The sequence below is a fragment of the Magallana gigas genome, chromosome 5 (genome assembly GCF_963853765.1).
Source record: "Magallana gigas chromosome 5, xbMagGiga1.1, whole genome shotgun sequence".
In the NCBI taxonomy this organism is placed as follows: Eukaryota; Metazoa; Mollusca; class Bivalvia; order Ostreida; family Ostreidae; genus Magallana; species Magallana gigas.
This window is the reverse complement of record NC_088857.1, coordinates 53690557-53718157: the sequence shown is the minus strand read 5'-3', so window position 1 is coordinate 53718157 and position 27601 is coordinate 53690557. Positions and strand designations below refer to the sequence as shown.

General features: G+C 35.6%; 1 protein-coding gene across 2 annotated transcripts in view; it reads right to left on the bottom strand.

Annotated features, from left to right (window-relative positions):
• LOC105332975 (uncharacterized) overlaps nucleotides 1–27507 on the bottom strand; it is a 44806-nt gene extending 17299 nt beyond the window's left edge. Inside the window, exons 1-27 of one of the 2 annotated variants that reach the window (XM_034480576.2) lie at nucleotides 27186–27507; nucleotides 25654–25737; nucleotides 23613–23775; nucleotides 23170–23345; nucleotides 22931–23061; nucleotides 21176–21314; nucleotides 20761–20887; nucleotides 19186–19292; nucleotides 18875–19002; nucleotides 18480–18607; nucleotides 18171–18280; nucleotides 16829–16981; nucleotides 14261–14385; nucleotides 13750–13887; nucleotides 13173–13382; nucleotides 12726–12815; nucleotides 12506–12586; nucleotides 12172–12295; nucleotides 11682–11888; nucleotides 10296–10413; nucleotides 10007–10149; nucleotides 8509–8617; nucleotides 5937–6085; nucleotides 5338–5507; nucleotides 4383–4558; nucleotides 3742–3831; nucleotides 1897–2053 (exon numbers count right to left, since the gene is read on the bottom strand). In XM_034480576.2, the coding sequence (XP_034336467.2) occupies nucleotides 1897–2053; nucleotides 3742–3831; nucleotides 4383–4558; nucleotides 5338–5507; nucleotides 5937–6085; nucleotides 8509–8617; nucleotides 10007–10149; nucleotides 10296–10413; nucleotides 11682–11888; nucleotides 12172–12295; nucleotides 12506–12586; nucleotides 12726–12815; nucleotides 13173–13382; nucleotides 13750–13887; nucleotides 14261–14385; nucleotides 16829–16981; nucleotides 18171–18280; nucleotides 18480–18607; nucleotides 18875–19002; nucleotides 19186–19292; nucleotides 20761–20887; nucleotides 21176–21314; nucleotides 22931–23061; nucleotides 23170–23345; nucleotides 23613–23775; nucleotides 25654–25737; nucleotides 27186–27375 (3723 nt within the window). In that variant the 5' untranslated portion in view covers nucleotides 27376–27507. The remainder of the gene's footprint in view (nucleotides 1–1896; nucleotides 2054–3741; nucleotides 3832–4382; nucleotides 4559–5337; nucleotides 5508–5936; nucleotides 6086–8508; nucleotides 8618–10006; nucleotides 10150–10295; nucleotides 10414–11681; nucleotides 11889–12171; nucleotides 12296–12505; nucleotides 12587–12725; nucleotides 12816–13172; nucleotides 13383–13749; nucleotides 13888–14260; nucleotides 14386–16828; nucleotides 16982–18170; nucleotides 18281–18479; nucleotides 18608–18874; nucleotides 19003–19185; nucleotides 19293–20760; nucleotides 20888–21175; nucleotides 21315–22930; nucleotides 23062–23169; nucleotides 23346–23612; nucleotides 23776–25653; nucleotides 25738–27185) is intronic. The other variant, XM_034480583.2, reaches the window with a different exon arrangement.
• Between the last annotated feature and the right edge of the window lie 94 nt (nucleotides 27508–27601).

Below are 27601 nucleotides of genomic sequence, written 5' to 3'. Positions count from 1 at the left end.
CATTCTATCGGTAATTCGGCATTATCTTTTGCGTAATGGTAGATTAATGCAATAGATTTTGTTGAGATGCTCGGCATTTTCTCGAGTTTATTCAGTTTAAATAGAGTTTGATATCGCTGACGGAAATATGTAGGTATATACATGTATATATATGATTCATTTCGAAAAAATAAATTGTGTTCTTTATTTGTTATAGTGCATGTTTCTTGTGTTTAATTGTTTACAATTTCTATTTACTAACCATATTTGAGTGTTAAGCTTCGAATTATAAGCAAGATACAGAGATTTGCTCACAATTCTATGTTTGTACAAAGATCCAAAACTAAAGATTAAAAAAGTAAAAAAATTGTCAATATTTATTAAGAAAATTTTCAAAGTCTGTTCTTCCAGAAACCAACTTTAACAACTTATTTTATTGTAAACTTAACCTGTTTTCATTATTACTCCTACTGTACATGTGATCCTTGACTGTGTTTGTGTACATTTGTGTAAACTGATTTAGAACCTCAAATACCAGTGAACTGGTCTTGAGTGAATAAAAGAATTGAAAATCTTAGGCCATTCTTTTTTCCATTTCAAATGCTGAATAAGAAATACCACGTTAAAAATCTTAAGCTGAATGTAATAAACTCATGTGAACAAAATATGACTCAAACCTAGGCAAACTGTGAGCTCTGTATCTTGCTTATAATTCTACGATTGACGCTGAAATTTTGGTTGAACATTAGAAATTCTATATGAATTAGAGTATGTTAATAGTACAAACAAAATAAAAGAATGATATTCTGTATACACCTACTCTCTGGGGGCCCCTCTTTATACAATAAAATAATGTGAATTCTACATCAATTTTGATAGTTTTTCAGATACGAGTAAATAAAAACGACATCTTTAAAAGTTTCCATAGTTCTGACACATTTTTGTTGTGGGGATAAAGTAATTATCACTATTCCTAAGAAAATATCACAGCGGAAAATTATCCTGGTTTGTACGCGAGGTAAATAACAGTCATTTAATTATAATGGAGAAGACAAATTAAATTTTTCAATGTTTTTAATTTGAGGAATTGAGCACATTGAGGTACAATTTTTTCTTCTTCACATCTATACTTGTATGATTTTTTGAATAAAAAACAATAACTATTAATTTTTTTTTAAAAATACAATAACTAGTAAGTAGCTGATGAAAAAAATGTACCTATATGCTCTCATATATTTTGATCGCTTTACAAAGTGTGGGGGGGGGGGGCAGAACGAAAACATAGGGAATTGGAAGTTATCAACTTAACAGTGTACCCCTACCAAATGTTTAGTTTTATATCTTGCGTAGGATTTTCTTATTCTGGTAAAAAATAGTATTTCATGAAGGTACAATGTCAAAGATTATGAAAAAATAGGTGTAAAATTCGAATACTTTACAATATTTATTTTTTGTTATTCTACCGAGGGACCATATGGCACAATATCTTTTGAACGCCCATTGTTGCTCAGGTGAGCGATGTGGCCCCATGGGCCTCTTGTTTTTTATCTTTTGACAACATGTTGTGTAAATTTTGGGCTGAAACAAGCTAGTTAAGAAATGTTTATACTTTGTTTCTTAAATGTACGAGAGGACTAGACATCCCCCTTAAGCTCCTTCAAATATTAAAACTGTAATTTATAGCCTTGACATGAATCTGAATATACTGTAAATTAAAATATCATGTTTTATTTTATTATCATATTCATAACAAAGCTTCAATTGACACCAGTATTGGATAAAACATGTGAATATTCAATGAATAACAAATGGTTTCCAGCATTTTGTTACGGAAAGAAAGTCAGAGAACATTTGTTAACATTATTATTTAAGAATTCAATAAAACTAACATACAATCTAATTTTGTTACATACTTACTGGCGATTGTGTACCGGTTATACACCAAGGTTCACACTTTTGCTGTACGCCTGCGTGAACAATAGCAGGAGTACCAGGGGGAGGACCAAAGACTTGGATCCTGTCTGTACCCCCACAGGTCATCATACTGTTACCGGCGCACGGACTGTTACATTGTCTGCAGAATAAAAGGTAATTATAGGTAGAAATCGTGCTCTTGCTTTTCTGACATAATTGATGCGTGTTTCTTCTTTGCCCACTACCTTCATACCCGCATCCTTATGTGGTAGAACAGATTTATTATTATCTATTTCATATGTATTCGTTTTTGGATTTTCTATCTTCGTTTTGTGCAGCATATTCTTAAATATTATTCATCTAAAGTTTTCAATCGCAGCTTCTCGGGCCTTTCCGGCAAGCTCGGAAAAACACCTCGAATGTATTTACATTACCGGACGTTAGAATTTTATACAAAATGGAGTCGCTTCCCATTAAAATAAGTATCGGTTAGACAGCCTTATAAGTCGCTTGTGTGTTGTATTTTAGGGTATATCATTTACTTTAATGAAGTCTAGCTTACATCTCAACAGATCGTAAAATGTGTTGTATTTATATCAAGTTTTATAAAAAGGGGGGTTGTCATGGACGCTTAGGTAATACATTCGAGGTGTTTTTCCGAGCCTGCCGGAAAGGCCCGAGAAGTTGCGATTGCTGAAGTTTTATTGCGCGCGTACGTTTCATTAAATTTAATTGGTTCATATTATTATCCAATAAATTTGATTCTCTATTAGTATAAGTAATCGTTCAAACTAAGTCAAATTGGGCAGTATTTCATTTTAACGACGTCGGACAATCCAGTGTATATCAGCTGCATCTTGTGGTAGGTTAATATTATATTTAGCTATATATTTCTTTACTACCATGATAGTGATTAGGGCATGTTATTTTAATTGCAAGATTTATACTTTATCGTCTTTTGCAATTAAACTTGCCATAATAATTTCTGAAACTTGTTTGCAAGTTCTAATATTAAATTATTACAAAACATGTTTTAGCTTATAAATGAATACTGAAGTAACGGTTGCTTTTATCAACGAATTTTCAAAACTAAAAAATATTGAATGTACATGTAAAATTGTATTTTGTCTAATGTATTTTTCTTTTGTTTATAGGTCAATGCTTTAAAATGTTTAATAAATCTGTTAAACAAAACGGCTGTCTTTTGGAATTCCTTACTGCTCGGTTACACATGGCGCTGCGAGAAAATATCTTCAAGCATTGACCACCGTAGGAATTTATTTTCCAACTATGCAGCTAAGTATGTGTTATAGTGAATTTATCAGAAAGAACTTGGATTTTCTATTGACAGTATTAATGTATACAGATATTCTTTACAGATATGTTATTAAGGTTTCCACTGTTGTATTCAGGGTTGAATTTTCCCTCTTAGTAATGTACTACACTTCCAAATAGTCTCGCTCCGTCTTAAATTCGCCAAGACACAATGTTGACAAAATAATTTTAGACATTGGGATTCGCACAGTCTCAAATTCGCCCGCTGACAACCAGGACAAAAGGAACCAACAACGGGGCAAATATTTCCCTGTACACAGTATGTATTTCTATGTTGAAATTTACACCCATGGTGGGGCCTAATCACTGTCCCAGAAATCACGATTTTGATAATTTTGCATTAACACCAGATATTGAGATAATGAAATTTTTTTGTTAATGTAATTGGCATTTCTGTTACATTGGATGAAGTATCTTTTCATAGCGTAAAGACTTCATTTGTTCACTTCTTTCAACAAAATTTCTTAAACAGGTCATGTAAAACACGTCCCTCTAGAAAAATCGATCACTTACGCGTCATCCTTCTTCTTGCTCATATCGAGGTGGTTGTCACAGAAACACAGATTTGGTGGTTTTGTTCCTGAAAATCGATGCCCTTCACTTCTGGCAAAGGTAAAAAAAACATCGTCAATTTTCGCTGGTCATTTTATATGTACAACAATTTGTCCATTAAAACAAAAAATCAAATTATAGAGAAGAATTATTTTAATGAATTACTTTTGTCCCTACATGGCAACTAGAGCCCCCTTTTCCGTACTTTAGAAACCTGAATCAGACGTAGCCACTCGGTAGCCAGACGGTAGAGTTGCTCTTGTTCATCATAGCTATATTCATGTACTTAGTTTGTCACATCATAACCCTTAACCATATTTGGCAAAGGAAATATTGCTCTTCACTTAAATATTGCATTGTATTTTTCAGTTTTTACCTTATATTTATTGCCCCTAAGTTTCACAATTATAATCTGCCCTTGCTGATTTTACAACTTGATCAATATTGGCCGAGAGTTGTTTTTTTTTTTGAAAATAGCGAAAAATACATTCAAAATTTTAAACCAATGCAGAACGAACAAGGCTAAACAATAGAGAAAATAGAATAACAATAGAATAATTTTATTTTTCAGTTGAATTTTAGAAATGATGCAATCATTTAACCTGCACAATCTGATGCACCATTCAGGTGTCATGTGTTGTAAGTTGTACTCTTCCGTAGACATTTTAAAAGAAAACAGCTGATCAGCTGGCGTATCCTCAAAACAACCACGGTAAACCTCATCTCCAAACCGTGTGCTCTTCACATTGATTTTATTTCTTCCCGGTAGACTGTGATCCTTATGTAGAAAATGGATGTAATTAAGGAATAAGGAATCATTCTTTAAGTATTATGAACTGATAATTTTGGTCAGGGCGGGGTCGAATCCAATAAAGCCCGAAGGTCTTTATGATTGATTTGATCATGCCGCGATCATTACCGTATCACCATAAAATATTTAAAGAAAGATTCCTTATTACTTATATTTATATAATTTTTAGCAATTTTCCGATTAAATATAAGAATATATAAATAAGCAACCCCCGCTTGCGCCCCATTATACGTCATTCGAATTTATTGGACTGTTAAGTACAAAATGGATATGTAGTGTTGTTATACTTTCATGTTAAATACTGAAATCTGATTGGTTAAGACGCAGTTAATAATATTTACTATTACCCTCAGCGTTAGCAACGCACTTGGCAACGGGTAACATTAAAAAATGTTACATGCGCGAAAATTATGCGCGTACGGTTCGCTGTAGAATTCACGTTATTCCTATATAAAGGCAGTAAAATTTTCTTAAAAATTTTAAAAAAGACATTCAGTATAACAAAATAAATAGTGCCTGTTTGGGAGGATAACAGTTGAAATTGACACCCCTCGAAAACCATTGTCAACCTCCGCTTCGCGTCGGTTGACAATGGTTTTCTCGGGGTGTCAATTTCAACTGTTACCCTCCCAAACAGGCACTATTTATATATTATCACAAGCAAAGACACTAAAAAATCTAAATATTACTTCATAATCTACCGTGATTAAAAATAAATTAACAAAAAGAAGAAGTCTGTATCATACGATGAACGTCCTCTTTTTAAGCACAGTTGTGACTGCAGCTTGTTCCGATGTTGGGGTTCCGTGTAAGATATCGGCCTCCACCCGAACGCGACCCAGGCCTCCAAAGCCACCACAGTATTTTTTAACTCCGATCCCCCCGTCTCCTCCCTGTGCTGTCACAGACAACTGACCTGTAAAATCATTCATGGCCTGGCATTGATACAGTCAGATCAAATCACAGAGCATTGATACAGTCAGATCAAATCACAGAGCATCTTTACTAAGTGACATCAATGGTGCCTCTTATACAGACATTCTATCTGTATCTTGCGAAAGCATGATGTTACTACAACATCTTATCGGGGTTGTAGGACTTTGAAAGGGAAGGACGGAAGGTCGAAATGACAATTGGACATCAGTACTCACTTACAATAGATTTACTATTCAATTAAACACAAATAGAGGAATCATACCTCCAAAATATCATTGGTTATTGCAATTTTTAGTACAACCAGGATTACTGGAGAACGGTTTACTTTTCGTTATATGATTGTAATCCTGATATATAGTAACAAACCAGTACTGTAGGAATGGCACCCCTGGACTTTAGTGACACTGACCTAGCTTCACCACCTTCCCAATGATGTGAATGCTGCCCCCACTCCCTCCACCGCCGGCTCCTGATTGGCTCCAGCATTCCTCTGTGACGTTATTATCCTGACAACTTGTATTTAGTGCATGACAGGAAGAGCGGCACTTACTTACACACCTAAAGAAGCAAAATGGATAAGTTTCTAGACAATGTCATGTCATGCCATTTGTTGTTATACAAGTATTTAATTTTTTTAATTGATTCCAGGCTTTTTTGCATTTTATTTTTCAGTCTGAACTCAAAAGTACATATAATAGTTAATCTACAGAAGTGTCGGCAATACAACGTCACTCATTATTAACAAATGTATGTCATTTAAATAAAAAGCACACTTTTAAATATATATGAACTCTCTTCTAACGTGAATTTATAATTCAACAAGGACACTGCAAAACGGAGCATCCCCTCGCAAAATGAAAATATTGTGCGGGGAAATGCATTATTTAGGAATAAGTATGTACCAGTAACTGAGGAGACCAAATATTTAACTTGTTATAAACCACTTTAATTAAAATATTTCGTTTATCCCTCTCCCCATGCACGCTCTAGGTGTATCAGTGGGGGATGGGTGCATTTTTGTGATTGTACAATTTCTCCCAATACTTGCGAAAACACACCACAAACGTGTTGAATTTTAGAAATATAGTTTTATAAATTCTCTTTATCCAGTGACATACATACCGCATTTAAACAATTAGTTTAGGCAAATTTAAGTTTCATATCGAAAATGAAATGTAGCTAAGATCTGGCGATTTATAGTCTGATAATTTAATTCTGGTTGTAACGCGCTTTCTGATTGGCTAAAAAATTATTTTATATCGTATAAAGAATGTTGCCTACGTCATAGTAAGACTAACGTCAAATACGTATCAATACGCCTAACGTTACGTTTGAATTTTGTACAATTTTACATCATTGTTAAGGTCAAATAACCGTTTTTTCTACAATGAAGAGTAAAAAATTAAATTATAAGTAATGAATTCAATATTTATTAGTTTTATACGATATAAAATGGTTTGAAACAGTTTACGCTTTTTTATAAACCGCTTCGCGGTTTATAAAGCGTAAATTGCCCCAAACCATTTTATATCGTATAAAACAAATAAATATTGAATTCATTCCTTAACTCAATTAGAAAAATCGAGTTTACATGTCGTAATTTTAAAAAGAGTAACATATCTTCAGCGATTTACATGAAATGAATTCCCGGTTAATCATGTTGACGATATTCGTCAAAGTCTCTTCTGAATTATGAACCTGTTCTTCTCTAAGTAATTCGTTAAGGTGGAATAACACACCTGGAAAAAGTCACTCAAATTAACAGGAAATTTTTTGATAATGAAAGATATAATAATAAGGAACATGTCAAATAAGCGAAAAATTTGCAGTTTGGGGATAAAAAATGAATATCTAAAATAGTTATTCCAGTAAGTAACAACAACTGCCCCTGCGGGATTCGAACTCGGGTTGTACGGATCACAAGTCCGACACTTTATCCACTCGGCTATGGAGTAAATTTCGTGTTTCAGTCCATAAAATCCTTTTAATAAAACGAAATGTCGTTTCGATCAACGGTCAGCCATTTTGTGATGATGTGTTATTCCACCTTAAATATATATAGCCCGACATTCGGCTCAGACAGCTGCTTGTTTTGATTAAATTAAGATGGACTTAATTAATCCCCTGCTTGCTTCAGTTTTTCACTTTGGACATCGATCCTTCCAACTCCCAACTTCTAAAAAACGTTTGCTTTTTCCCTTTACAGGGCTTACATCCAACAAATTATCAAGTTGTTGATTTGAAATCGTTACTTTCACGAACCGGAAGTCGTTCATAAAATTTCGATAAAAATAAAAGGTGTTGTAATTTCATCGATACTTAAAAAATATATAACAGAATTCCTTGAAAAAAATGGGGTTTGTCCTTTAAAAATGCTTATGAAGTGCACGGAGTTTGATAAACATGCATGCGAGGGTTTTCTTTGAATCTCGCTAAAAAGGCTGAAATGGACACACACACACACACACACACACACACACACATACATACACAAACACGTACAGCAGCGATGCTATATCCCTTCTTTTTCATTAACATGTAATTTGGGGGAGGGGGGTCATTAATCTTTTCTCCATTTTTTGAATTCTGTGTAGACTTGAGCCCGTATTGTGGTCCCTCTCTCACCCCATGTGGTACCGATACCAAATGTTAAGCTATTGATTTCGTTAATCTATACCAGGTTAAGCTATTGATTTCGTTAATCTTTATCAGGTTAAGCTATTGATTTCGTTAATCTATATCAGGTTAAGCTATTGATTTCGTTAATCTATATCAGGTTAAGCTATTGATTTCGTTAATCTATATCAGGGTTTAGCTATTGATTTCGTTAATCTATATCAGACCCCACCGTCACCAACAATCCTCAAGTCATTACTCAGCCTCCAATTTATTTTCCTTGAGTTAAGGACTGAGTTGAGTGATTTGAAAATATTTGTGACGGGGAAGCCAGATTTTTCATTGGATGAACCTAAACAAATTACCGCACGGTGTTTCCTCCATTACCACCATTCACTGCGACTTTGCCGGAAATGATGACGTTCATTTCCGCCTGCAAACGAATGGCCCCGCCTCCGTTTCCACCTGCCCCACCTATCAAATGAAACAAAATTGTAAATTTGCTTGGTATTAATTAAATAAACTACTGTTAAAACATAAATGCATTCGGTAACACACACTATTTCAGCATGACTTCGATCATTAAATAAACACAATGAACTTTAAAAACTAAAACTACAGAGTAAGACAAATTTTAAAGATATACATGAATCATTGGTCGTATGAATTGATCGATATTACAATATTTTAACAAACTTAACAAGCATTCTGAGAGTATTGCATAAGCAATACACGTCCCCTACCGGTTTGTATTATTCTATGAAAGCTTCCAGGCACACAACTATTTCAGAGCTATTGTAAACGAGATGTCATGCTTTAATCAGAGATAAAAGAACAATGGAAATTAAAACTATATAGTTGATATAGAAATTAAATACAAAATAGGTAAAAAAAAAATACTCTTTATTTCATTTCCTGTAATTTCGCTAATTCTATTCTGTATTCGCTGGTAAAAATTTGTGAAAACAATGCACTGTTATGCACAATATCATTTCTTACCGTCTTCTGTACCCCGAATCAAACCAAACAGTTAAACAGCCCAACCCGACAACGAACCCGATTGTAATAATACAAAAAAAACCCCTGCCGATTAAATTTACAACACAATGCTTGACATTATTTTACAGTATTTATTTGTTTGTTAATAATGATAAAAGGAATGGTACAAGTAACGCACGATATTATGACTACATACTGGCCTCACATCGAACCCGATAACGAACCCGAACATTAAAAAATTGATTTATAAAAAATTAATTTTCTCGAAAATATGTCAATCAGACGCTACAAAAGTGTAAACTTGATCTGAAGTTTGACATTTTGAAGCTGTTCAGCAAGTTTCATATTATTCCTCAAATGCATAAAGAAAAAAAGTGTGGAAAACTGAAGTGGGACAGACAGACGGATGGACGGACGGACGGACGGACGGACTGACGGACGCATAGGAAAGCTATAGTCCCCTCCGGTGAAACCGGTAGGGGACTAATAAACAGTAACTATTTGTGATATTTTATAAAGTATTATAACTGTAATTTTACATTTCGTACGTCAGCATCATTTAACACGTTCATCATATTATCGGAAAATACAGCAAATACGTCAAAGAATAGTCATTTATTTGATGTAAATACAATTCAAATTTTAAACATTTTTTTTAAACATCACAAAAGCATACAATATTAGGACTAAACGTGAAGAAAGAACTATTTAGAAAAAAAGGTCTAATAAGTATATGGCCGCCGTTTTTGTTCTAATTGTTTAGAAAAAGATAAGATACATTTATATTACGTGTTTTGCATATCAGAATTAAAGAATGTGTTTCCTAATCATCAATGGTATCATGGATATACAATTACTTCTTACCTGGGGGGTTGTTAGACGTGTCTTTGGCACGTCCCCCGCTCCCCCCGCCGGACCCCATCAACAGTTTGCTCATGGTCCCGTCCCCGTAGACCTGTCCATACTCTCCAGCTACGCTCCAGTTCCTATACACGCCGATCATCGATCTAATGAAAAAAATAATAAACAAACAAAAAACTGGTGAAAACAAAATTAATTGCCAGTAATTTTTTGTGTCATGCTGCTGTTTGAACAAAGACCCTCTTAGATTGCACTCTCTTTCCTACACAAGCGTCCGTCCCTTGTTTCTTACCCCGTGGTGCCGAACCCCGCCCCTCCTCCAGGCTGACCTTTGCCACTATCCATCTGACCTCCGTCAAGTCCTCCCCCTCCTCCGCCTCTGTTGCGCTTAGTACTGATCACCCCCTTACCTTCAAACAAATTAGATAACTTTATTATCCAATATAGTATAAATTCTGTACATGCATTTATTTCAATTCAATTCCACATAGAAACATACTTTCAAATAAAATGATTAAACGATATTTATGATAACGATAAAGTTTCGTGCACATCAATCAAATTGTAATTTAATAAATCGAATTAAAAATATTCACGGGATATAAATCTATGAGGTCCCCTTAGTAGCTCAGGTGATCTATTGCTATTGGGCTTCGATCGCCCGTCGTCGTGCATCGTCCGTTAACAATGCTATTATTTTTAGATTCACCTCTTGCGTACAAGTACGCATAATTTTTCTTGTTTAACAGTTGTCAAGTAAACCTACACTTGTAAATGTTTTAAATGTAGTTTTTATTTTTTCTCCTTTTATTCTGAATATTGTCCTCTTCATAAATTGTGAAATTCACTGCAAATGAGGCAGGGGTTGAGGCTTTTTATTGGGGGGGGGGGGGGCAAATATGGCTATTTGGTGCACCTGTATTGTGTCAGGTCACTTGAGTCTTGGGTAACCATTTGCTGTCGGTCATGTGTTGTCCGTTAACAATTTTACATTTTTAACTTCATCATGAAATCTTTAATTTCCTATGCATTATATGATTGCAGCAATAAACTGTATGCATGTTGTGTGCAATAAATATGAAACGGAATTTCATAAAAGACTGACCATTTTTACCAGACGTTTACAGTTTTTGGCCTTTTAAGCAAGGGTATAAATAATCGAAGAATCTTCTGACTCTTGTTCTTTATTTGAATGCTCAAGTGTAAGAATTATGTCTAACACGTGAGGATTGGGGAGGAGGGGTGGTAAAGCATGTATACTTACCATCTTTAGTTTAATTATAAAAACATGATTACGTAAACGTTAAAGCTATTTTGACAGTGAAATAATTATGGGAAAATCATTTCCTATCGTTTGAGTCTTGCGACTTTTCAATATCCGGGGTTAAAGTTGTTTACCGACATTATAGATTTCATGGTCCTTGTTGCAAGATTTTAATGTTGGAGCGGGGAGAGGGGGTGATCATCATCATGATTTAGATTATTTTAACCCCAGAATGAAGCTCAATTAAAGGCATATTTGAGATTCCATAACAGGTCTGTGTGTAGGTTAAGGTCCTCAGGTGACCGTTAAGGCCTGTTGGACTCTTGTCATGTGAACTTGGTAAAACAAATTGAAATTCTAATCAATTTACAAAGAGGGAGGGACGAATAGTTGCTGGTATGATCTGTAACCGACCATTGATGGAGTCGCCCTGCTGTCCCCCCCGGCTGTTGGGCTGACCCCCGGGGTAGCCCGCCTCATTTCCCGTCAGTGTCCCCTCTATCCTGATGTTGCGGGCGTCGATGACCAGGACTCCCCCCGTGTTTGTGGTCCTGTTGTATGGCGTTACAGACACAATGGTGTCCCTCGGTATGTGAAACAGCAGAATATTGCAATGAGTTCCTAAACGAGAAAAAAGTTTTTGCTGTAGAAAGAGATTTTTATTTAATATGAATAATGTTTCAAATACTCATTCATCATATAAAACCTATGCTCATGGTGTGTCTTTTAAAAAATCTGAACATGAACTGTTGCATTTTTTTTTTTTGGTAAAATTGTTTTCATATTTCTTAATCTTCTATTGCATAATGTAAAAATAATCAAACTTTTCTTTTTTTTTTACATCCAAACACTCAGAGAAAAGCAGGGATAAATGTTTGTAGATAAACAGATGCACGATGTTTACCAGAGATGGATGATTGGTGCCGGGGGCTCCAGTCCTGTCCCCCGTGGTCAGTCCCTATACAGTGAGGTTTGATGTCCTCCCCGAGTTCATAGTGGCCCACAAGTCCCCCCGTCAGCGCCTCAACCTAGATAGAGGATACAAGGAGGGATGACATTTTGTTCAAACAATATTGTGTACTGTTTTATTTATGGTTTTACCTTTTGTTTTTATTCAATGCATTTATTCTTACGGGAGAGAACTCATATCTTATGGTAGATAACTCATATCTTATGATAGGTAACTCTTATCTTACGGTAGATAACTCATATCTTACGGTAGATAACTCATATCTTACGGTAGAGAACTCGCTCCCAGTAGTGCTCATACTTCTATTGATCTCCTGGTACGACAAAGCTCGGTTCCATATTTTCACAGACTGAAAAAAAAATTTAACTGCATACTCTAAACTCGCTTGTATTATCGGAATAAAAAAGGACAAGTTTTTATGTGCAGCAATGTCCGAATCTTTTGTCTTTGATATAGTCGATTAACCAATCAGTTGATTAATAATTGACCTTGATCATGCCCTTGAACCGCCCTGTGGGACAACATTCCTCTCCCCCGATCCAGAAACTCGCTGTAGTCGGCAAGAAATAGGGAGTGGCCTACATAGAAAAGAAACACGAATCATCTTGTATTTCAGAGGGTACTCGCAAAAAAAAACTTTTGTAAGATATACTTGATGTCTCTCAATTTCTGTTCCTTGATCTTTGCAGATACTGCTGTCTGACATTTTTTTTTTATTTGCTAATAAATGCGTCGATTGGTACATGTATGTGTATGCACTTATTCCTTGTGGAGAACTTTAACTATATAATTTATTTAGTTTGCCAAATATAGGGGGGTTCCAACCAAACATTGTCTCGTCATTTTTCACAATCAATTTTATTCATTTCATTTAGCAATCATCTGTTATAAAACAATGAGAACATATAAAACAGCCCTCCCCCAGATATCCTTACCTCCACGGTGACACTGTGGTTGTTAGCGTAACCAGTCACGTGGGTGCCGTTATTGGAGATGGCCACCAGGTACCACTGCCCCGTCCTGATGGCTAGGGTGGTGTCCACCCCCTTGGTACAGGTCCAGTTCCTCCCTCTGTAGTACACCCAGAAGTTCTCAAAATTGTAGATCCCGAAATCCCGGCAGTATCCCACACCCCCAACAATGGTCTGAATAAAGAAAAATTAGTACATGATTTATATTTCAGACTCTCAGAACCTACCTGTGGTTTGCATGCATATTCTCACTAGCTATATTCACGTTCATATAAAAATTAAAACAAGTTCATAGAGATCTTTAACTACTCTGGTGTCAGCATTATTCGATGAATACCAATTTTCGTGAATTTCGTTGTTGAGTTGATCTTTGAATTCAAATGTACATCGGAAATCGTAAATGACGACGTACATGTATTGCTTTGACAGCGAATTAAATAAATAAATAAAGCATCGAGAACTAATCCACCAAAATTTATAACCAGGAACCTAAGCGAACCTATTTTAACAGCCCTAAGACCCCGTTCTCCGTTCAACATACCCGCCTGGTCCTATCCGCTGCTGCAGGTCTGACCCACGCTGCAATCGTGTACCTGTACCCCGGGGACCACAGGCCAAGGTCAATGTACCCCTCACGTGACCCATCAAATACAGACCCACAAGCGAAAGGAGGGCTGGACTGTTCACATACATGTACAGATGAATATATGAATATACGAATATACAATGTTTCAATCTGATTGTGTACTTTATATGTTCATTAAAATGCACGATATATATTTGTATTCTTCATGGCAAACGAAATATTTACGAATTTCATATTACTTGGGTCGTATGGGGATGTTTATTCTAAAATACACTCGCTGCTTGTTCAAGTTCATTTTGAACGTAAACTATTGCACATGATCCAAATCACGAAATGCGTTTCAAATCTGTTGCATTTTAACTTTACCTTATTCCTGAATGTGGAAATTAGATATTTTCTTAAGATTCTGACAATAAACTTTACATTTATTTTAATATGGGTAGCTCAGTCTATTTACTATACTGACCATATTTTCTTCTATACATTTTCCGTACATTTGGCCTTTGTAACTGACAGGAAATACACAGTGGTCTCCCCTTTGGTCGCCTCCATAGGCACGGATTCCGTTTTCCGGAACAGCATGACACTGAGCTAGGAATCAATTAAACATGATTACACGTATAGATATGTTACACTGAGCTAGGAATCAATTAGACAATATCACGTGTATGTTACACTGAGCTAGGAATCAATTAGACAGTATCACGTGTATATGTTACACTGAGCTAGGAATCAATTAGACAGTATCACGTGTATACATGTTACACTGAGCTAGGAATCAATTAGACAGTATTACGTGTATACATGTTACACTGAGCTAGGAATCAATTAGACAGTATCACGTGTATATGTTACACTGAGCTAGGAATCAATTAGACAATATCACGTGTATATGTTACACTGAGCTAGGAATCAATTAGACAGTATCACGTGTATATGTTACACTGAGCTAGGAATCAATTAGACAGTATCACGTGTATACATGTTACACTGAGCTAGGAATCGATTAGACAGTATCACGTGTACATGTTACACTTAGCTAGGAATCAATTAGACAGTATCACATGTACATGTTACACTGAGCTAGGAATCAATTAGACAGTATCACATGTATATGTTACTCTGAGCTAGGTATCAATTAGACAGTATTATGTGTACATGTTACACTGAGCTAGGAATCAATTAGACAGTATTATGTGTATATGTTACACTGACCTAGGATCGAATTATTTAGACAGTATTACTTGTACATGTTCACTGAGCTAGGAATCATTTAGACAGTATCACGTGTACATGTTACACTGAGCTAGGAATCAATTAGACAGTATCACGTGTACATGTTACACTGAGCTAGGAATCAATTAGACAGTATTATGTGTACATGTTACACTGAGCTAGGAATCAATTAGACAGTATCACGTGTACATGTTACACTGAGCTAGGAATCAATTAGACAGTATCACATGTATATGTTACACTGAGCTAGGAATCAATTAGACAGTATCAGGTGCACTTGTTACACTGAGCTAGGAATCAATTAGACAGTACCACGTGTACATGTTACTCTGAGCTAGGAATCAATTAGACAGTATCACGTGTACATGTTACACTGAGCTAGGAATCAATTAGACAGTAACACGTGTACATGTAACACTGAGCTAGGAATCAATTAGACAGTATCACGTGTACATGTTACACTGAGCTAGGAATCAATTAGACAGTATCACGTGTACATGTTACACTTAGCTAGGAATCAATTAGACAGTATTATGTGTACATGTTACACTGAGCTAGGAATCAATTAGACAGTATCACGTGTACATGTTACACTGAGCTAGGAATCAATTAGACAGTATCACATGTATATGTTACACTGAGCTAGGAATCAATTAGACAGTATCACGTGTACATGTTACACTGAGCTAGGAATCAATTAGACAGTATCACGTGTACATGTTACACTGAGCTAGGAATCAATTAGACAGTATCACGTGTACATGTTACACTGAGCTAGGAATCAATTAGACAGTATCACGTGTACATGTTACACTGAGCTAGGAATCAATTAGACAGTATCACGTGTACATGTTACTCTGAGCTAGGAATCAATTAGACAGTATCACGTGTACATGTTACTCTGAGCTAGGAATCAATTAGACAGTATCACGTGTACATGTTACACTGAGCTAGGAATCAATTAGACAGTATTATGTGTACATGTTACACTGAGCTAGGAATCAATTAGACAGTAACACGTGTACATGTTACACTGAGCTAGGAATCAATTAGACAGTATCACGTGTACATGTTACACTGAGCTAGGAATCAATTAGACAGTATCACGTGTACATGTTACACTGAGCTAGGAATCAATTAGACAGTATCACGTGTACATGTTACACTGAGCTAGGAATCAATTAGACAGCATCACGTGTACATGTTACACTGAGCTAAGAATCAATTAGACAGAATTACGTGTACATGATCCACTGAGCTAGGAATCAATTAGACCGCATTACATGTATATGTTTCACCGTTTTACTCCACCAAAAAATCACGATGTGGTATGTACATTGTAAAAAGTGATGATATGAAAAGCGCCAGGTTCAACGACCTATCAGTCAAAATATCCTTTCCATTTCAATTTCGAATTCATGCTTTGTATGCTTTTTTGCCCACCTGAGATACAATCTCAAGTGAACCTTGTTTTGGCATCCATCCATACGTTAATTGTTCACCTGTTGGACTATTTTTCTAGAGCCACTTGTTCAATCGAACCAATCTTGACATCAATCATTCTTACATAAAAGGGAATCAAATGTGACGAATAATTATTTTAAGGACACCTTCAATTAATATCAGAGGGATGTTAATTTAAGTTCTAAAAAAATGGAATGGGTGTCCTTACATCACTGCAACAGAAATGTCATTTTTAGGAAAGCTTCTTGTGTATCATTGATAAAAGCTAGAGTGCTATAGAATGACTCGGAATGGGGGGGGGCTTCTCTATATAAATACAATTACAGGTGATTACCGGCCCCGTAACACGGCAGGTACCCCATCTCATTCTCGTAGAAACTGCAGTAATCAAACGTCTCGCATTTTGTTCCGTAGTAGCCGTCCTTACAAATGCATTCCCCCGTGATTTTGTGACATCGACCTCCATTCTTACAGCCACAGTCATACTCTGCAAAATATATATATATTGTGCCTCATCACAAACCATAAAATACATAGGCGTCGGAAGCAAATTGAAAGTGGGGGGCTAGACTAATCCTCAGAAATATTGAGAAAAAAGTAATTCCCAAAATCATGAAAATCCTAATCCGTGGGGGGGGGGGGGGGGGGGGGAGTATACCTATACTTCCAAAAAAAAAAAATTACTTATCCAATTTTTTTTCTTCCAAAATCATGAAATTCCTAATCCGTGGGGGGGGGGGGGGCCAGTGTGCTTCTGAATCTAACTTTTCAATCTTTCAAGGTAAATTTAGGAACAATAATCTTTCTTGCGAGAAAAAGTGGGGGGCTGAACCCTCTATCATGCTTTGTTTCTAATGGTTAGGTATAACTTTGCAAAAAAAGTGGGGGGGGCTAAGCCCCCCCTAGCCCCCCCGGTTCCGACGCCTATGCAATATCTACAAAATGCCTCATCGCAAACCAAAAAAAAAAATTATATCTCATCTAAAACCATGCAATATCTTCATTTTATATCACATGAAACCATAAAACATTCCCATTATGTCTCATTTTAAAATATACATGGAACAAATATCTTCACTATGCCTCATATGAAACAGAAAACATTTACAATAAAGCATTATTTTTAAACATTAAATATCTGCATTTTAACTAATTTAAAACTTAAAAGATACAATTATGTCTTATGTTTAAACGACAGGTTAAATTTCGAGATATATTATATCGCGAACATAGAAAAATTGAAACCTTCCTGTACATAAAAAAGAAACATAGAGTAATGTTTTTAATATAAAACCAGAAAAATATGTAGTGAAATTAATGTCATAAAACATTCCACTAAGTATGCATCGTCTTAAAAATTAAATATAGATATACACTATGGCGGTTCGCTGTATGATAATAGTTCGCCGACACATGTTGATACATGTTGATACATGATAGTAATTTTTATTCATAAGATATACCTTTTTTGTTGTGTTGCGATACTTTGAGAAAACATTTTGTTATATAGTTGGTTTTTTTATATACTGATACTGTCCTAAACATGCTGACATTACCATGCTATTTGATGACGTCAATTTGTGATGATTCATCAAGCAGATCAAAAGTTATTTGATTCTACATGTAATTTTTTTTTCAAATATAGTAACTTATTATATACAAATATATATACCTACTTTTACACCTGGCCTGCAGAGTGCACGTGAGACACTGATGGTGGAGAGCGCACAGTCCCGAAGAGTAGCGGACATTGTCTGCCTCACCCCAGGAAGGCCTCACTCTGTCACTGAAAAATCACACTCAAATCCTAAAGACGTGTTTACTACATTGTTTACATGTATTACTTTATATCCATACACTACTGGAACGGTCAAAAGAGAATGGCCATCATTGGAGCTGAATATTTTCAAATTCCATCCAACTTTTAGCTCATATGTGTATGCGATAAGATAATAAGACAAACAGACATGCAGAGTGAGACTTACTTGTCCCATACTGAGCACCACACTAGTTTGGTCCCGGGGGGACAGGATACTGACTGCTGGCCAAGACTGCCGTCAACATTGAACAGAGACACGTGGGACGAGTTACTGGGGGCGCAACCAACCTTTGCCTAAAAAAAATTGATATCAATTTAGCAATCGAGTAACATGAATTTCCTCTATAATGTACATTTATGCTATAGTTTTAGCAGCAATTTTTGTGAATCTTGTTATTGAGTCATAAAGTCCCAAGTAACGTATCTTCACATGTGCATGGTCTATAAAATACACTGTACACTACAAAAATTGATACACACAAATATTACTGTAGAGAAACTAGTTATTTGAATACCATTGCTGTGTTCAAATGATTACAAAAATTTAGCAAGACATCTTACTATGCCAGATTTAGTTTGACATATGTCTCCTATAAACTTGGCACCAAAGCACTGCACAGGGGAGACAGGATCACAGGCACAGGTCTCCGGCTGGTATTGTGGCGGGCAGACTAAACCTTGATAAATAACTACAAAATACGGATTTTTATTATATGCGAACTTCTTTTTTTGTCACTTGCTTATAATTTACATGCGATCAATATCATCTTTGAAAAGAGGTTTCTTTTTGTGGATTAAAGAATATCAAACAGAGTTGTATTTAAGTTTCTTGATTTCAAATCTTTTTGGAAACTGTTCACCCAGATACATACTATTTGGAACTTCACAGTTGAAGCCTGAGAACCCTTCAAAACATCTACATCGGTAGGCCCTCCCCCCAACGGCCTCACACTGCCCCTCGTTCTTGCAAGGACTCAATCTGAAAAGGAACGATTTATCTTCGTCTGAAGCGTTTTCTTACAATGGTAACTAACTATAAATGCTGTAGACAAGGTAAATTTATTTAAGTAACACCACATCGCTCGTCTTCAGAGCGACAAAAACTTTCATCAATTCAGCTTCATTGAATCAAATATGAAATATCTTGACAATTACTTGAGTTGATATTCTTTAAAAAGATTTTAAAAGATTTTTCTCTTACTACATTTAACTAAATACGCTACCCCCTACCGTTGTAACACGACCCTACCCCCGAGAATCATGATTTGAACCAACATGTACACTACCTGAGGTTGCTTCCACACAAATTTCAGTTTTCTGATCACCTATCAACTTGAATCCCTTCACCCAAATATGCTTAGGGCCTTTTATTGGTTAAATTTGGCCGACTGGTTTTGTAGAAAAAGTCGATAATGTAAACAGATGACAGACGGACGGACGGACGGACGCCGGATATCAAGTGATCAGAAAAGCTCACATGACTCAGGTGAGCTAAATAGAGTCATAGAGACAGTCAAGATTTTGTTTATTAATAGACTTGCTTCAGTAGCTTAACAATAGTTACATTTACATTCCGTGTATATTTCCACTAATGTTTGCATTGGAAATCTGCGACGTTCAATTTTGTATGAATACACTAATACAAGTTAAAAGCTAATTCATGCGCCATGAGCACAGATACAAACGTCTTCACTTGTTTTGAGTATATTTATTTTTGTAAGATTCAATGAAACTTCCAATTTGATATGTACTTTTTTAAAACAATCATTAATATATATATATATCTACTCGATTTTTCTGCACAAAGTTTATGGCACTAAATTTTTTGTCGCGGAAGCTGACTTAATAACATGTTAATTATTAATATGGCTATTCCATGTATGTTTCATATCCCAGACTAAGAGCGCATATAATGGCTTTATAGCGGCGATGCACAATTTTTCATACAAATAGACATCAGTATGAAAATATATATATAAGCATTGAATGCTTATTTTTGGATGTCGGTCCTATGACACACCAAGCGGTGCAGACAAATTATCATACTGCGCTAACGCGCGCTATTCAATTTGTCTGCACCGCTTGGTGTGTCATTGAACCGACGACATCCAAAAATAAGCATTCAATGCATATATGTATCAATACATTTGTGTGGCGAAAATACCATCATCTGATCAAGTCGTGTCTTAAAAAGTCGCACATCGGTCAAATTTTATTTTCCTGGACATATGTTCGCAAATCAGCTTCATGTTAAAAGTTAAAAGTTAAGTGCGAATATTATTCATGAATCAACAGTCCCTAATCCGGTCAAAGTTTGAAATCGTTGACCGAGAGTTTGATTGACATTAGATTTCAGTTTCTTGGAATGAGAAACTTTGGTTGATATTTATAGAGGGGGAGGTACTCGTACAATGTACAAGGGGACGTGTACATGTGTGATACTTTACGGTTGTAGGCAGGGATGAGAAGGAATGAGGGTCAGTTGAAGCCTAGTCTGGTCTGGTTTTGCCTTCAAAGCAGGGTAACATCTCCCAGGAAAGCCCCCACAAAGACCCTGTATCGCCTGGGGGTAACCTAGAGGGTAACAAAATTAAAATATATTACATGTTAGCTTAAAGTGCTCAAACAATTTTGTTGAAGTATTGAAAAATGTTAGCACCGACCTTTACGTAACTATATATATATCAGATAATTTACTCCTACTACGAATGTTATGATAAAAAATGTTAATAAGGTGAAACAATACGATTGTGAAGCTGAGTAACTGGCAGTAAATATAAGGATAGTATTGCAAACATGCTAAATGTCTTTTAAGAATCAGAAACAGTTTAAGAGAAAATAGTGCTAACTAAGCGTCCCTACCCGTGTCATACACGGAGATCCTGCCCACACCCCCACACTTCTCCTTGGCATTACCCACACAGGGAAGGTTACATTCGGCCTCGGACTCGGCCCTCGGGTATCTATCGTGACTGTCTCCACAAAAGCATTGACTGGAATTCTACATAGCCAAAATAATTACAGTGTATGTAGAAATTAAAAATTACATAGCATGCATGACATAGCTATATATTGTTTTTTACTTTTAAAGACAATGTATTATGAAGAAAAGCAATTCTTTCAGTCTGTCTTTTTGAATTAAATTTTGAATCAGGCTTTTAATTTTGGTGTTTTCTAGCACCAGGTATTATGAATAACAATATAAACCCATGATGAAACGTTTAAATACTCTGCTTCATAAAAAAGAACAAATTAATTTTTTCATTTTCTCTGCAATTTCTATATTTCTTTTCTCTTTTCTCTTTTCGAAGAAAATTTAAATAACGTTTGCGTGTTTCGTTTAGTTCGAACCAAGGTCCCTTGGAATATGTGGACTGTCAACTATTCCACTGGACCAAGTTCGATGTAGTGTAATGGGTAATTAAGTTGTTTTGTTTTGCTTTTTTAGATTAAGGATACTAATTTGTTTACCGTAGTGATTTGCCGTAGTGATGGTGCCAAGCCATTAAGAAAACTTTAAATCAATGTGGATTGACATATATAAAACACAATAAACATACCCTGGTTAAAATCTAAAGTATACAATATTTTATTGGACCAATTTAAGCAATCATGGCATAGCGGGGTACATAATTCTCTAAAAGGTTTAAATTATAGGATTTTTAAAAAGTCACTGGACTTTGAAAAGTATTTATTGACTTTGCCAACAAATTTATGTAAGAAAAATTGTAATTTCAGAACTGGCAATGCTAAATTACCTATTGAGATAGGTAGATGGTTTAATATTCCTAGAGAAAACAGAATTTGTAAATTGTGTGCCTGCAATGAAATTGGGGATGTATTTCACTACCTTTTCAAATGTACTGATGTATATATATCAAATTGAAGGTTTATATGTTTACCAAATTATTTCATAACAAATCCAAATGTTGTAAAATTTGAAAAACTGTTTAATGTCGCAAACATAAACCAACTTACCAATATTTGTAAACTATTAGATACTATATTTGAGAGAGTTAGCTCTCTTGGTTAAATTATATATGTTATCCCTTCATCATGCCTGTACCAATGATTTTCATCTATTATATATATTGTAGTGTGTACATACTGTACATATGTATTTTCTTTACACTGTAAATTCAGTTATGAGGATAAAGTTCATGGTCATTGTCATTGCAGGTGTTTGGCTAAGAGGTATTTAAATTCTGGAATCGGTAATAGTAACCACTCGACAAAAGTTAGCCAACGGCTTACAAGTTTCCTTGATTTTACTGCTGTAATTTTAGTTTTCTTTTAAGAGATATTGTATGAAGTTTGTTCAATATATCCAGCTGTTTTTAGAGTGTCATTCCCATCAGGACTTCGTCCGTCTGTAGCAGTTCATTTCGACTTTAATTTATATATGGATGCTGAATAGCCCTCTTATGGATTCGATGATCTTTGTTCAGACTTGACATTAATAAATGGCGAACTATGTCTTATCGAAATGGCTAACTGTGTCTTATCCTATTTCTGTGTTTGTCTTTTTGTATTTGAACAGGAACTGATTTATGTTCGGCTGAGCGAAGCGAGAGAGAGCACAAACGCATAATGCAAAATTGAATTATATTGTTCTACCTGCATCCCAGCAAAGGGGAATCCCCTGCTGTTACAGAACTTGACACACGATTCCACAGTGACGTAATCGCCAGTGAAGTTAGCACTTGGCAAAAGTCGCTCATCTGTATCCATGAAACACCCGATGTATGCTGAAAGGGTGAAACGGTAAAGTGATTACTAGTACTTTCTTTACATTGTTTAGACGAATCAGTTTTAAGTCGTTAGTACTAGTAGTTTTTTGAAATGAAACTATTTACTGGAGTTTGTTATGAATATGGATTGTTTCTGGGAGGTCCCAGGGGGAGAGGATGCGTTCAACGTCCACTGAGTTTCCTGAGAGACAACGAACGGAGATCCGGTTAAGTCCAGTTTAAACGTTCCCATGGGGATACACTGAGGGGAGACTGTGAAGTGGTCCCCGGCCGTGGCATAGCTAGACATACAAAAAAAAACTCTGACATAATTATATAGCATTCCATTAATTTTGTAAAAACTTTTTTTCCAGTTGAAGTCAATACACTATAATACATGTACATGTAACACAGAAAAAAACGAAGAAATATATAACAGTGTATAACTTATAGAAACGAAATAACAACACGGTATGATAACTTATAGAAAAAAATAACAAAGCAACATGATACAATGTAGCTTATGGAAACTAGTAAAATGTGTGTATGGAGAATTGAAGATAACTTACGGAATTGCGTTGGGTCCTCTCTGAATGGTAAACCGCTGGTCTGTGATGCTGACAGACAACTGTGCAACGTTCAGCCTGACCTTCTTGTACTCGGTCCGCCCACGCTCAGGGTTCAGTTGCCGGGGACGGGCGTCTGAGCATGCGCTTACCACAGAAGACGATCCTTCAAAAATATAGTAAGGCTCTTTTGACTCTCGGATAAAATAATAAAATATAATCTGAAAACAACTCGATTTCGAAAACAAATAATACTGGTAAATTCAATCTAAATACCCAAGCAGCAGTGTTACAAAGCACTTTGAACAATTATGCACTTTGAAAAATTTGTTTAAGGTACATCAATCTTGGACCAAGTCAACGAACTTTGAAAAAAAAAATTCAAAGTGCGTTGATATGGTTGATATTAATGCAATTTGGGAAAAAACTGTGCAAGGTCCAGTCGAAGTGGTTAAAACCCTAAAGTATGGTGGTTAAATGTTTTAACCTAGGCTTGCTCAATAAGACATTGAAAAGGGGAGATTTTTAGCTTTCCTAAATAGCAAATTTCGCACTGAAAAGGTTTGTCGATAAGATCGTTTTGAAAGTCAATTGAAATATGCATATCGAGATATCACATCTATAACAACTACAATGATAAGTCGTCAGCCGTCCTTCGAAATAAGTTATCTTTTTTCTTTGTGAATACTTACTGTCTAAAGAAAAAAGAAAATGATAAATTTTGAAGGACACAACAGCTTACCTATACACGGTGTTTATAAGCTAATGAACAAATATAATGACTTTGCATATCAAATTATACTTGTATGCCGTTTTTAACGGCATTTTTGCGATGTTGAAAAAAAGACTCAAATTTTGTCAGCATGACTAGATATATGAAAAACAAGTTTATAGAAAAATTTTGGAATTTTTTTGATAAATATTAACGAGGTACTATCCATAATTTGAAAATGAATAACGGCGGCTTACAGTACCTATGCATATTCATAAACGATTAAAGCTTGAGGTGGATTTGCGCATGTTCGCGGGAACAGTAATTCAGAAAAGCCAAACGCAACTTCTCGGGCCTTTCAGGCAAGTTTGGAAACGCTTGCCAGAAAGGTCCGAGAAGTTGCGATTGTCAAAATAGCAGCAATACGACAGGTTTGTTAACAGTTGTTTGAATTCATATCAACAGATGTTTGTGCTGCATCAAATATGGTCATCAGCATTTTATGTGGATGGTTGCGTATCAGTGTCGATAACAATTGAAGAGAGCTTTTTGTTTTGCAATTGACCATTATTTTCCTACGTTTGACAACAGACGTCAAAATTATCCCCTCTGAGTTTAAATTCATTTCCAAACACGTGTCTATCGCTAAAAGTGGTCTTCAAATATAGATTCTCATTTTGCAACTTCCTCTTTTAAACTGTTTCTTTCTTTCTTTTCTCTCCAAATGCATTATTCCACTGCCAACTAAAAGACCACGTTTTCGCGTCGACATCTTGTGTACGTTCTAAAATTAGCCTGTCACACCACGTGCTTATGAATATTTCAAAGTTGGGCGATTATTGACCGACCCGGTCAGTAAATAGATAAATTAAAATCTATATTTAATACTTTTAAATGCATTTGATTGAAATTGTATGATTTGCAAAAAGTTAACAAACATTTCTTTCTTTTAAAATTTTCATTTAAAACGGCATATATACCTTTTACAAATGGAAAAAAGTGCAGACTTATTTTTGATTTGATATGTTTTAACGGCTGTACATGCAACTATCTTACTTTAAAACTTAGTTTGATGTAGTTATTGATACTAAAAATCATTTGACCAAAATTATAAGAGAATTTTTTTTAATTCCAAAGTTTGGTAAAATTTAAGAGTGACTTGTTCAAAAAAAGATTGGCGTTTATTTCACAGAAGCTGCCTTGTGTGTTCATTTACATATTGCAAAGTTAAACTACTTGATGTGTATTGCGTAAAACCAAGATACGATTTTTTTTAACAACTGCAGCCATTTTCCCTTCCTCTTGAGATGCGATGGAGAGTGCTGTACTCACCAATGTTGTCGTAGACCGAGGCGTAGTTGTTGCTGGGACCCGCCCTCAGGGTCAGGTATTCCTTTGGGATGGAGGTGGCCATGTCTAATTGAAAATGATATAAAATTCAAAATTTCGAGAGGCAGCACAAGATGTGGATAGCTAGTACTATACATGTTTTATGTAGAGGGGAAGCACGAATATAGGATGCTATGCATATCATGGCATATACGGACATTCATATATAGCATAATTCACAAACAAAAACGCAAGATACACACAAAAAGCTACATTTAGACAAAATGCCATATCGCTCACCTAAACAACTATCCCTTGTATCTTTATCTTTCAAGGAACAGTTGTCCCCCAGTATATTTCTATGTTAACTTTGAACTCCTCTTGGGACCCCAGTATTAATCCGGGGGGCCACAGTTTTAACAATTTAGAATCTACGTTATTTGAGGATGCTTACATGGGAATTTCACAAATTGTAGCATTGTAGTTCCTTAAAAGAATTTTTTAATCATTTCTACTATATATTTTCATGTAAAACTTTGAACTCCTCTTGATGCCCCAGTACTAGTCCGGTGTTCACGGTGTTAACAATTTTGATTCTTCATGATTAATTATACAAGCTTGGGTGTAAATGTTGGCACTTCTGGTGCAGTGGTACATGAAAAAAAGTTTCTTATGGGATTCCCATTTTAATTTTACAATTTCAAATCCTCTACCATAAGGATGCTTTATACCAAGTTTGGTTTAATCTGGCCCACTGGTTATAGGGAAGACGTAAAAAAATGTGAAAAGTTTACAGACAGACGGACAGACAGAGGAACAGACGGACAGACAGACGGACGGACGACGGACAACAGGTGATCAGAGCTAACTTCATATTCATATTCATATTGCAAGCAAACTCAAGAGACAGCAAGCGACACAGACAAATAGACAGCGCAAAAACAGGCAGCATGAATTACACACAAATAGACAAACAAATAGCGCAATTCACATATAATTAAAACAGGCAGTAAAGTAAAAGAATAACTAGCACAAGTAACAGATATGATGAAAACCAAACAGACACATAGCACAAATCACAAACAGAAAAATAGCACAAATTACAAACAGACAGACATATAGGCAGACGAACAACAGGCAGACAACACGAATAAAAACAGACAGACAACGCGAGTTACCTATAAGACAGACACACAGCCCGAATTCTAAACAGACAGACACGCAGCACAATTTACAAAACGAAAGATAGCAAAATTAAAAACAGACAGCATGTAGCACAAAAAAGACAGACAACACGAATAATAAACAGAAAGACAGACAACAGGAATTATAAAGACAGACGGATAGACAGACAAAACAAATTATAAACAAACAGACAAATAAATTAAATAGACAACGCAAATTATAAACAGACACACAACACGAATTTTAAAGAGGGCGTTATACATGTAAAAAGAAGATACAGAGAGAGAGAGAGAGAGAGAGAGAGAGAGAGAGAGAGAGAGAGAGAGAGAGAGAGAGAGAGAGAGACTTACCTGCACAATATATAGGTGTGACGAGTTTGTTCTTGATAAGGAGGGGGTAGTCTCCATCTTTAGTGTTCGGAGGATTAGAACCGTGTTTTACATCCAAACAAGATCTATATGTGGTTAAACTTGAGATTCCAGAAATAAACACAAATAAAACACAATAAAATAAAGTCCCTGTTAACATGGGGGTCTCCATATCAGATAGCTAGTTATCTTCGGCTACACTGCACATCTATCAGTGTTTGCTTTGCTGATTTTTGAACCCATTTATGAAATTTCTTTACACAATAAACTTGATTAGCCGGGCGCGTTATAACAAATTAATTAGGTATAGTGACCAACATACAAACAGAATATTTTTGAAGGAGTGTTAATTTTTACATAACTTAGCAAACAGGTCTAATTATTCGCACAATGCAAAT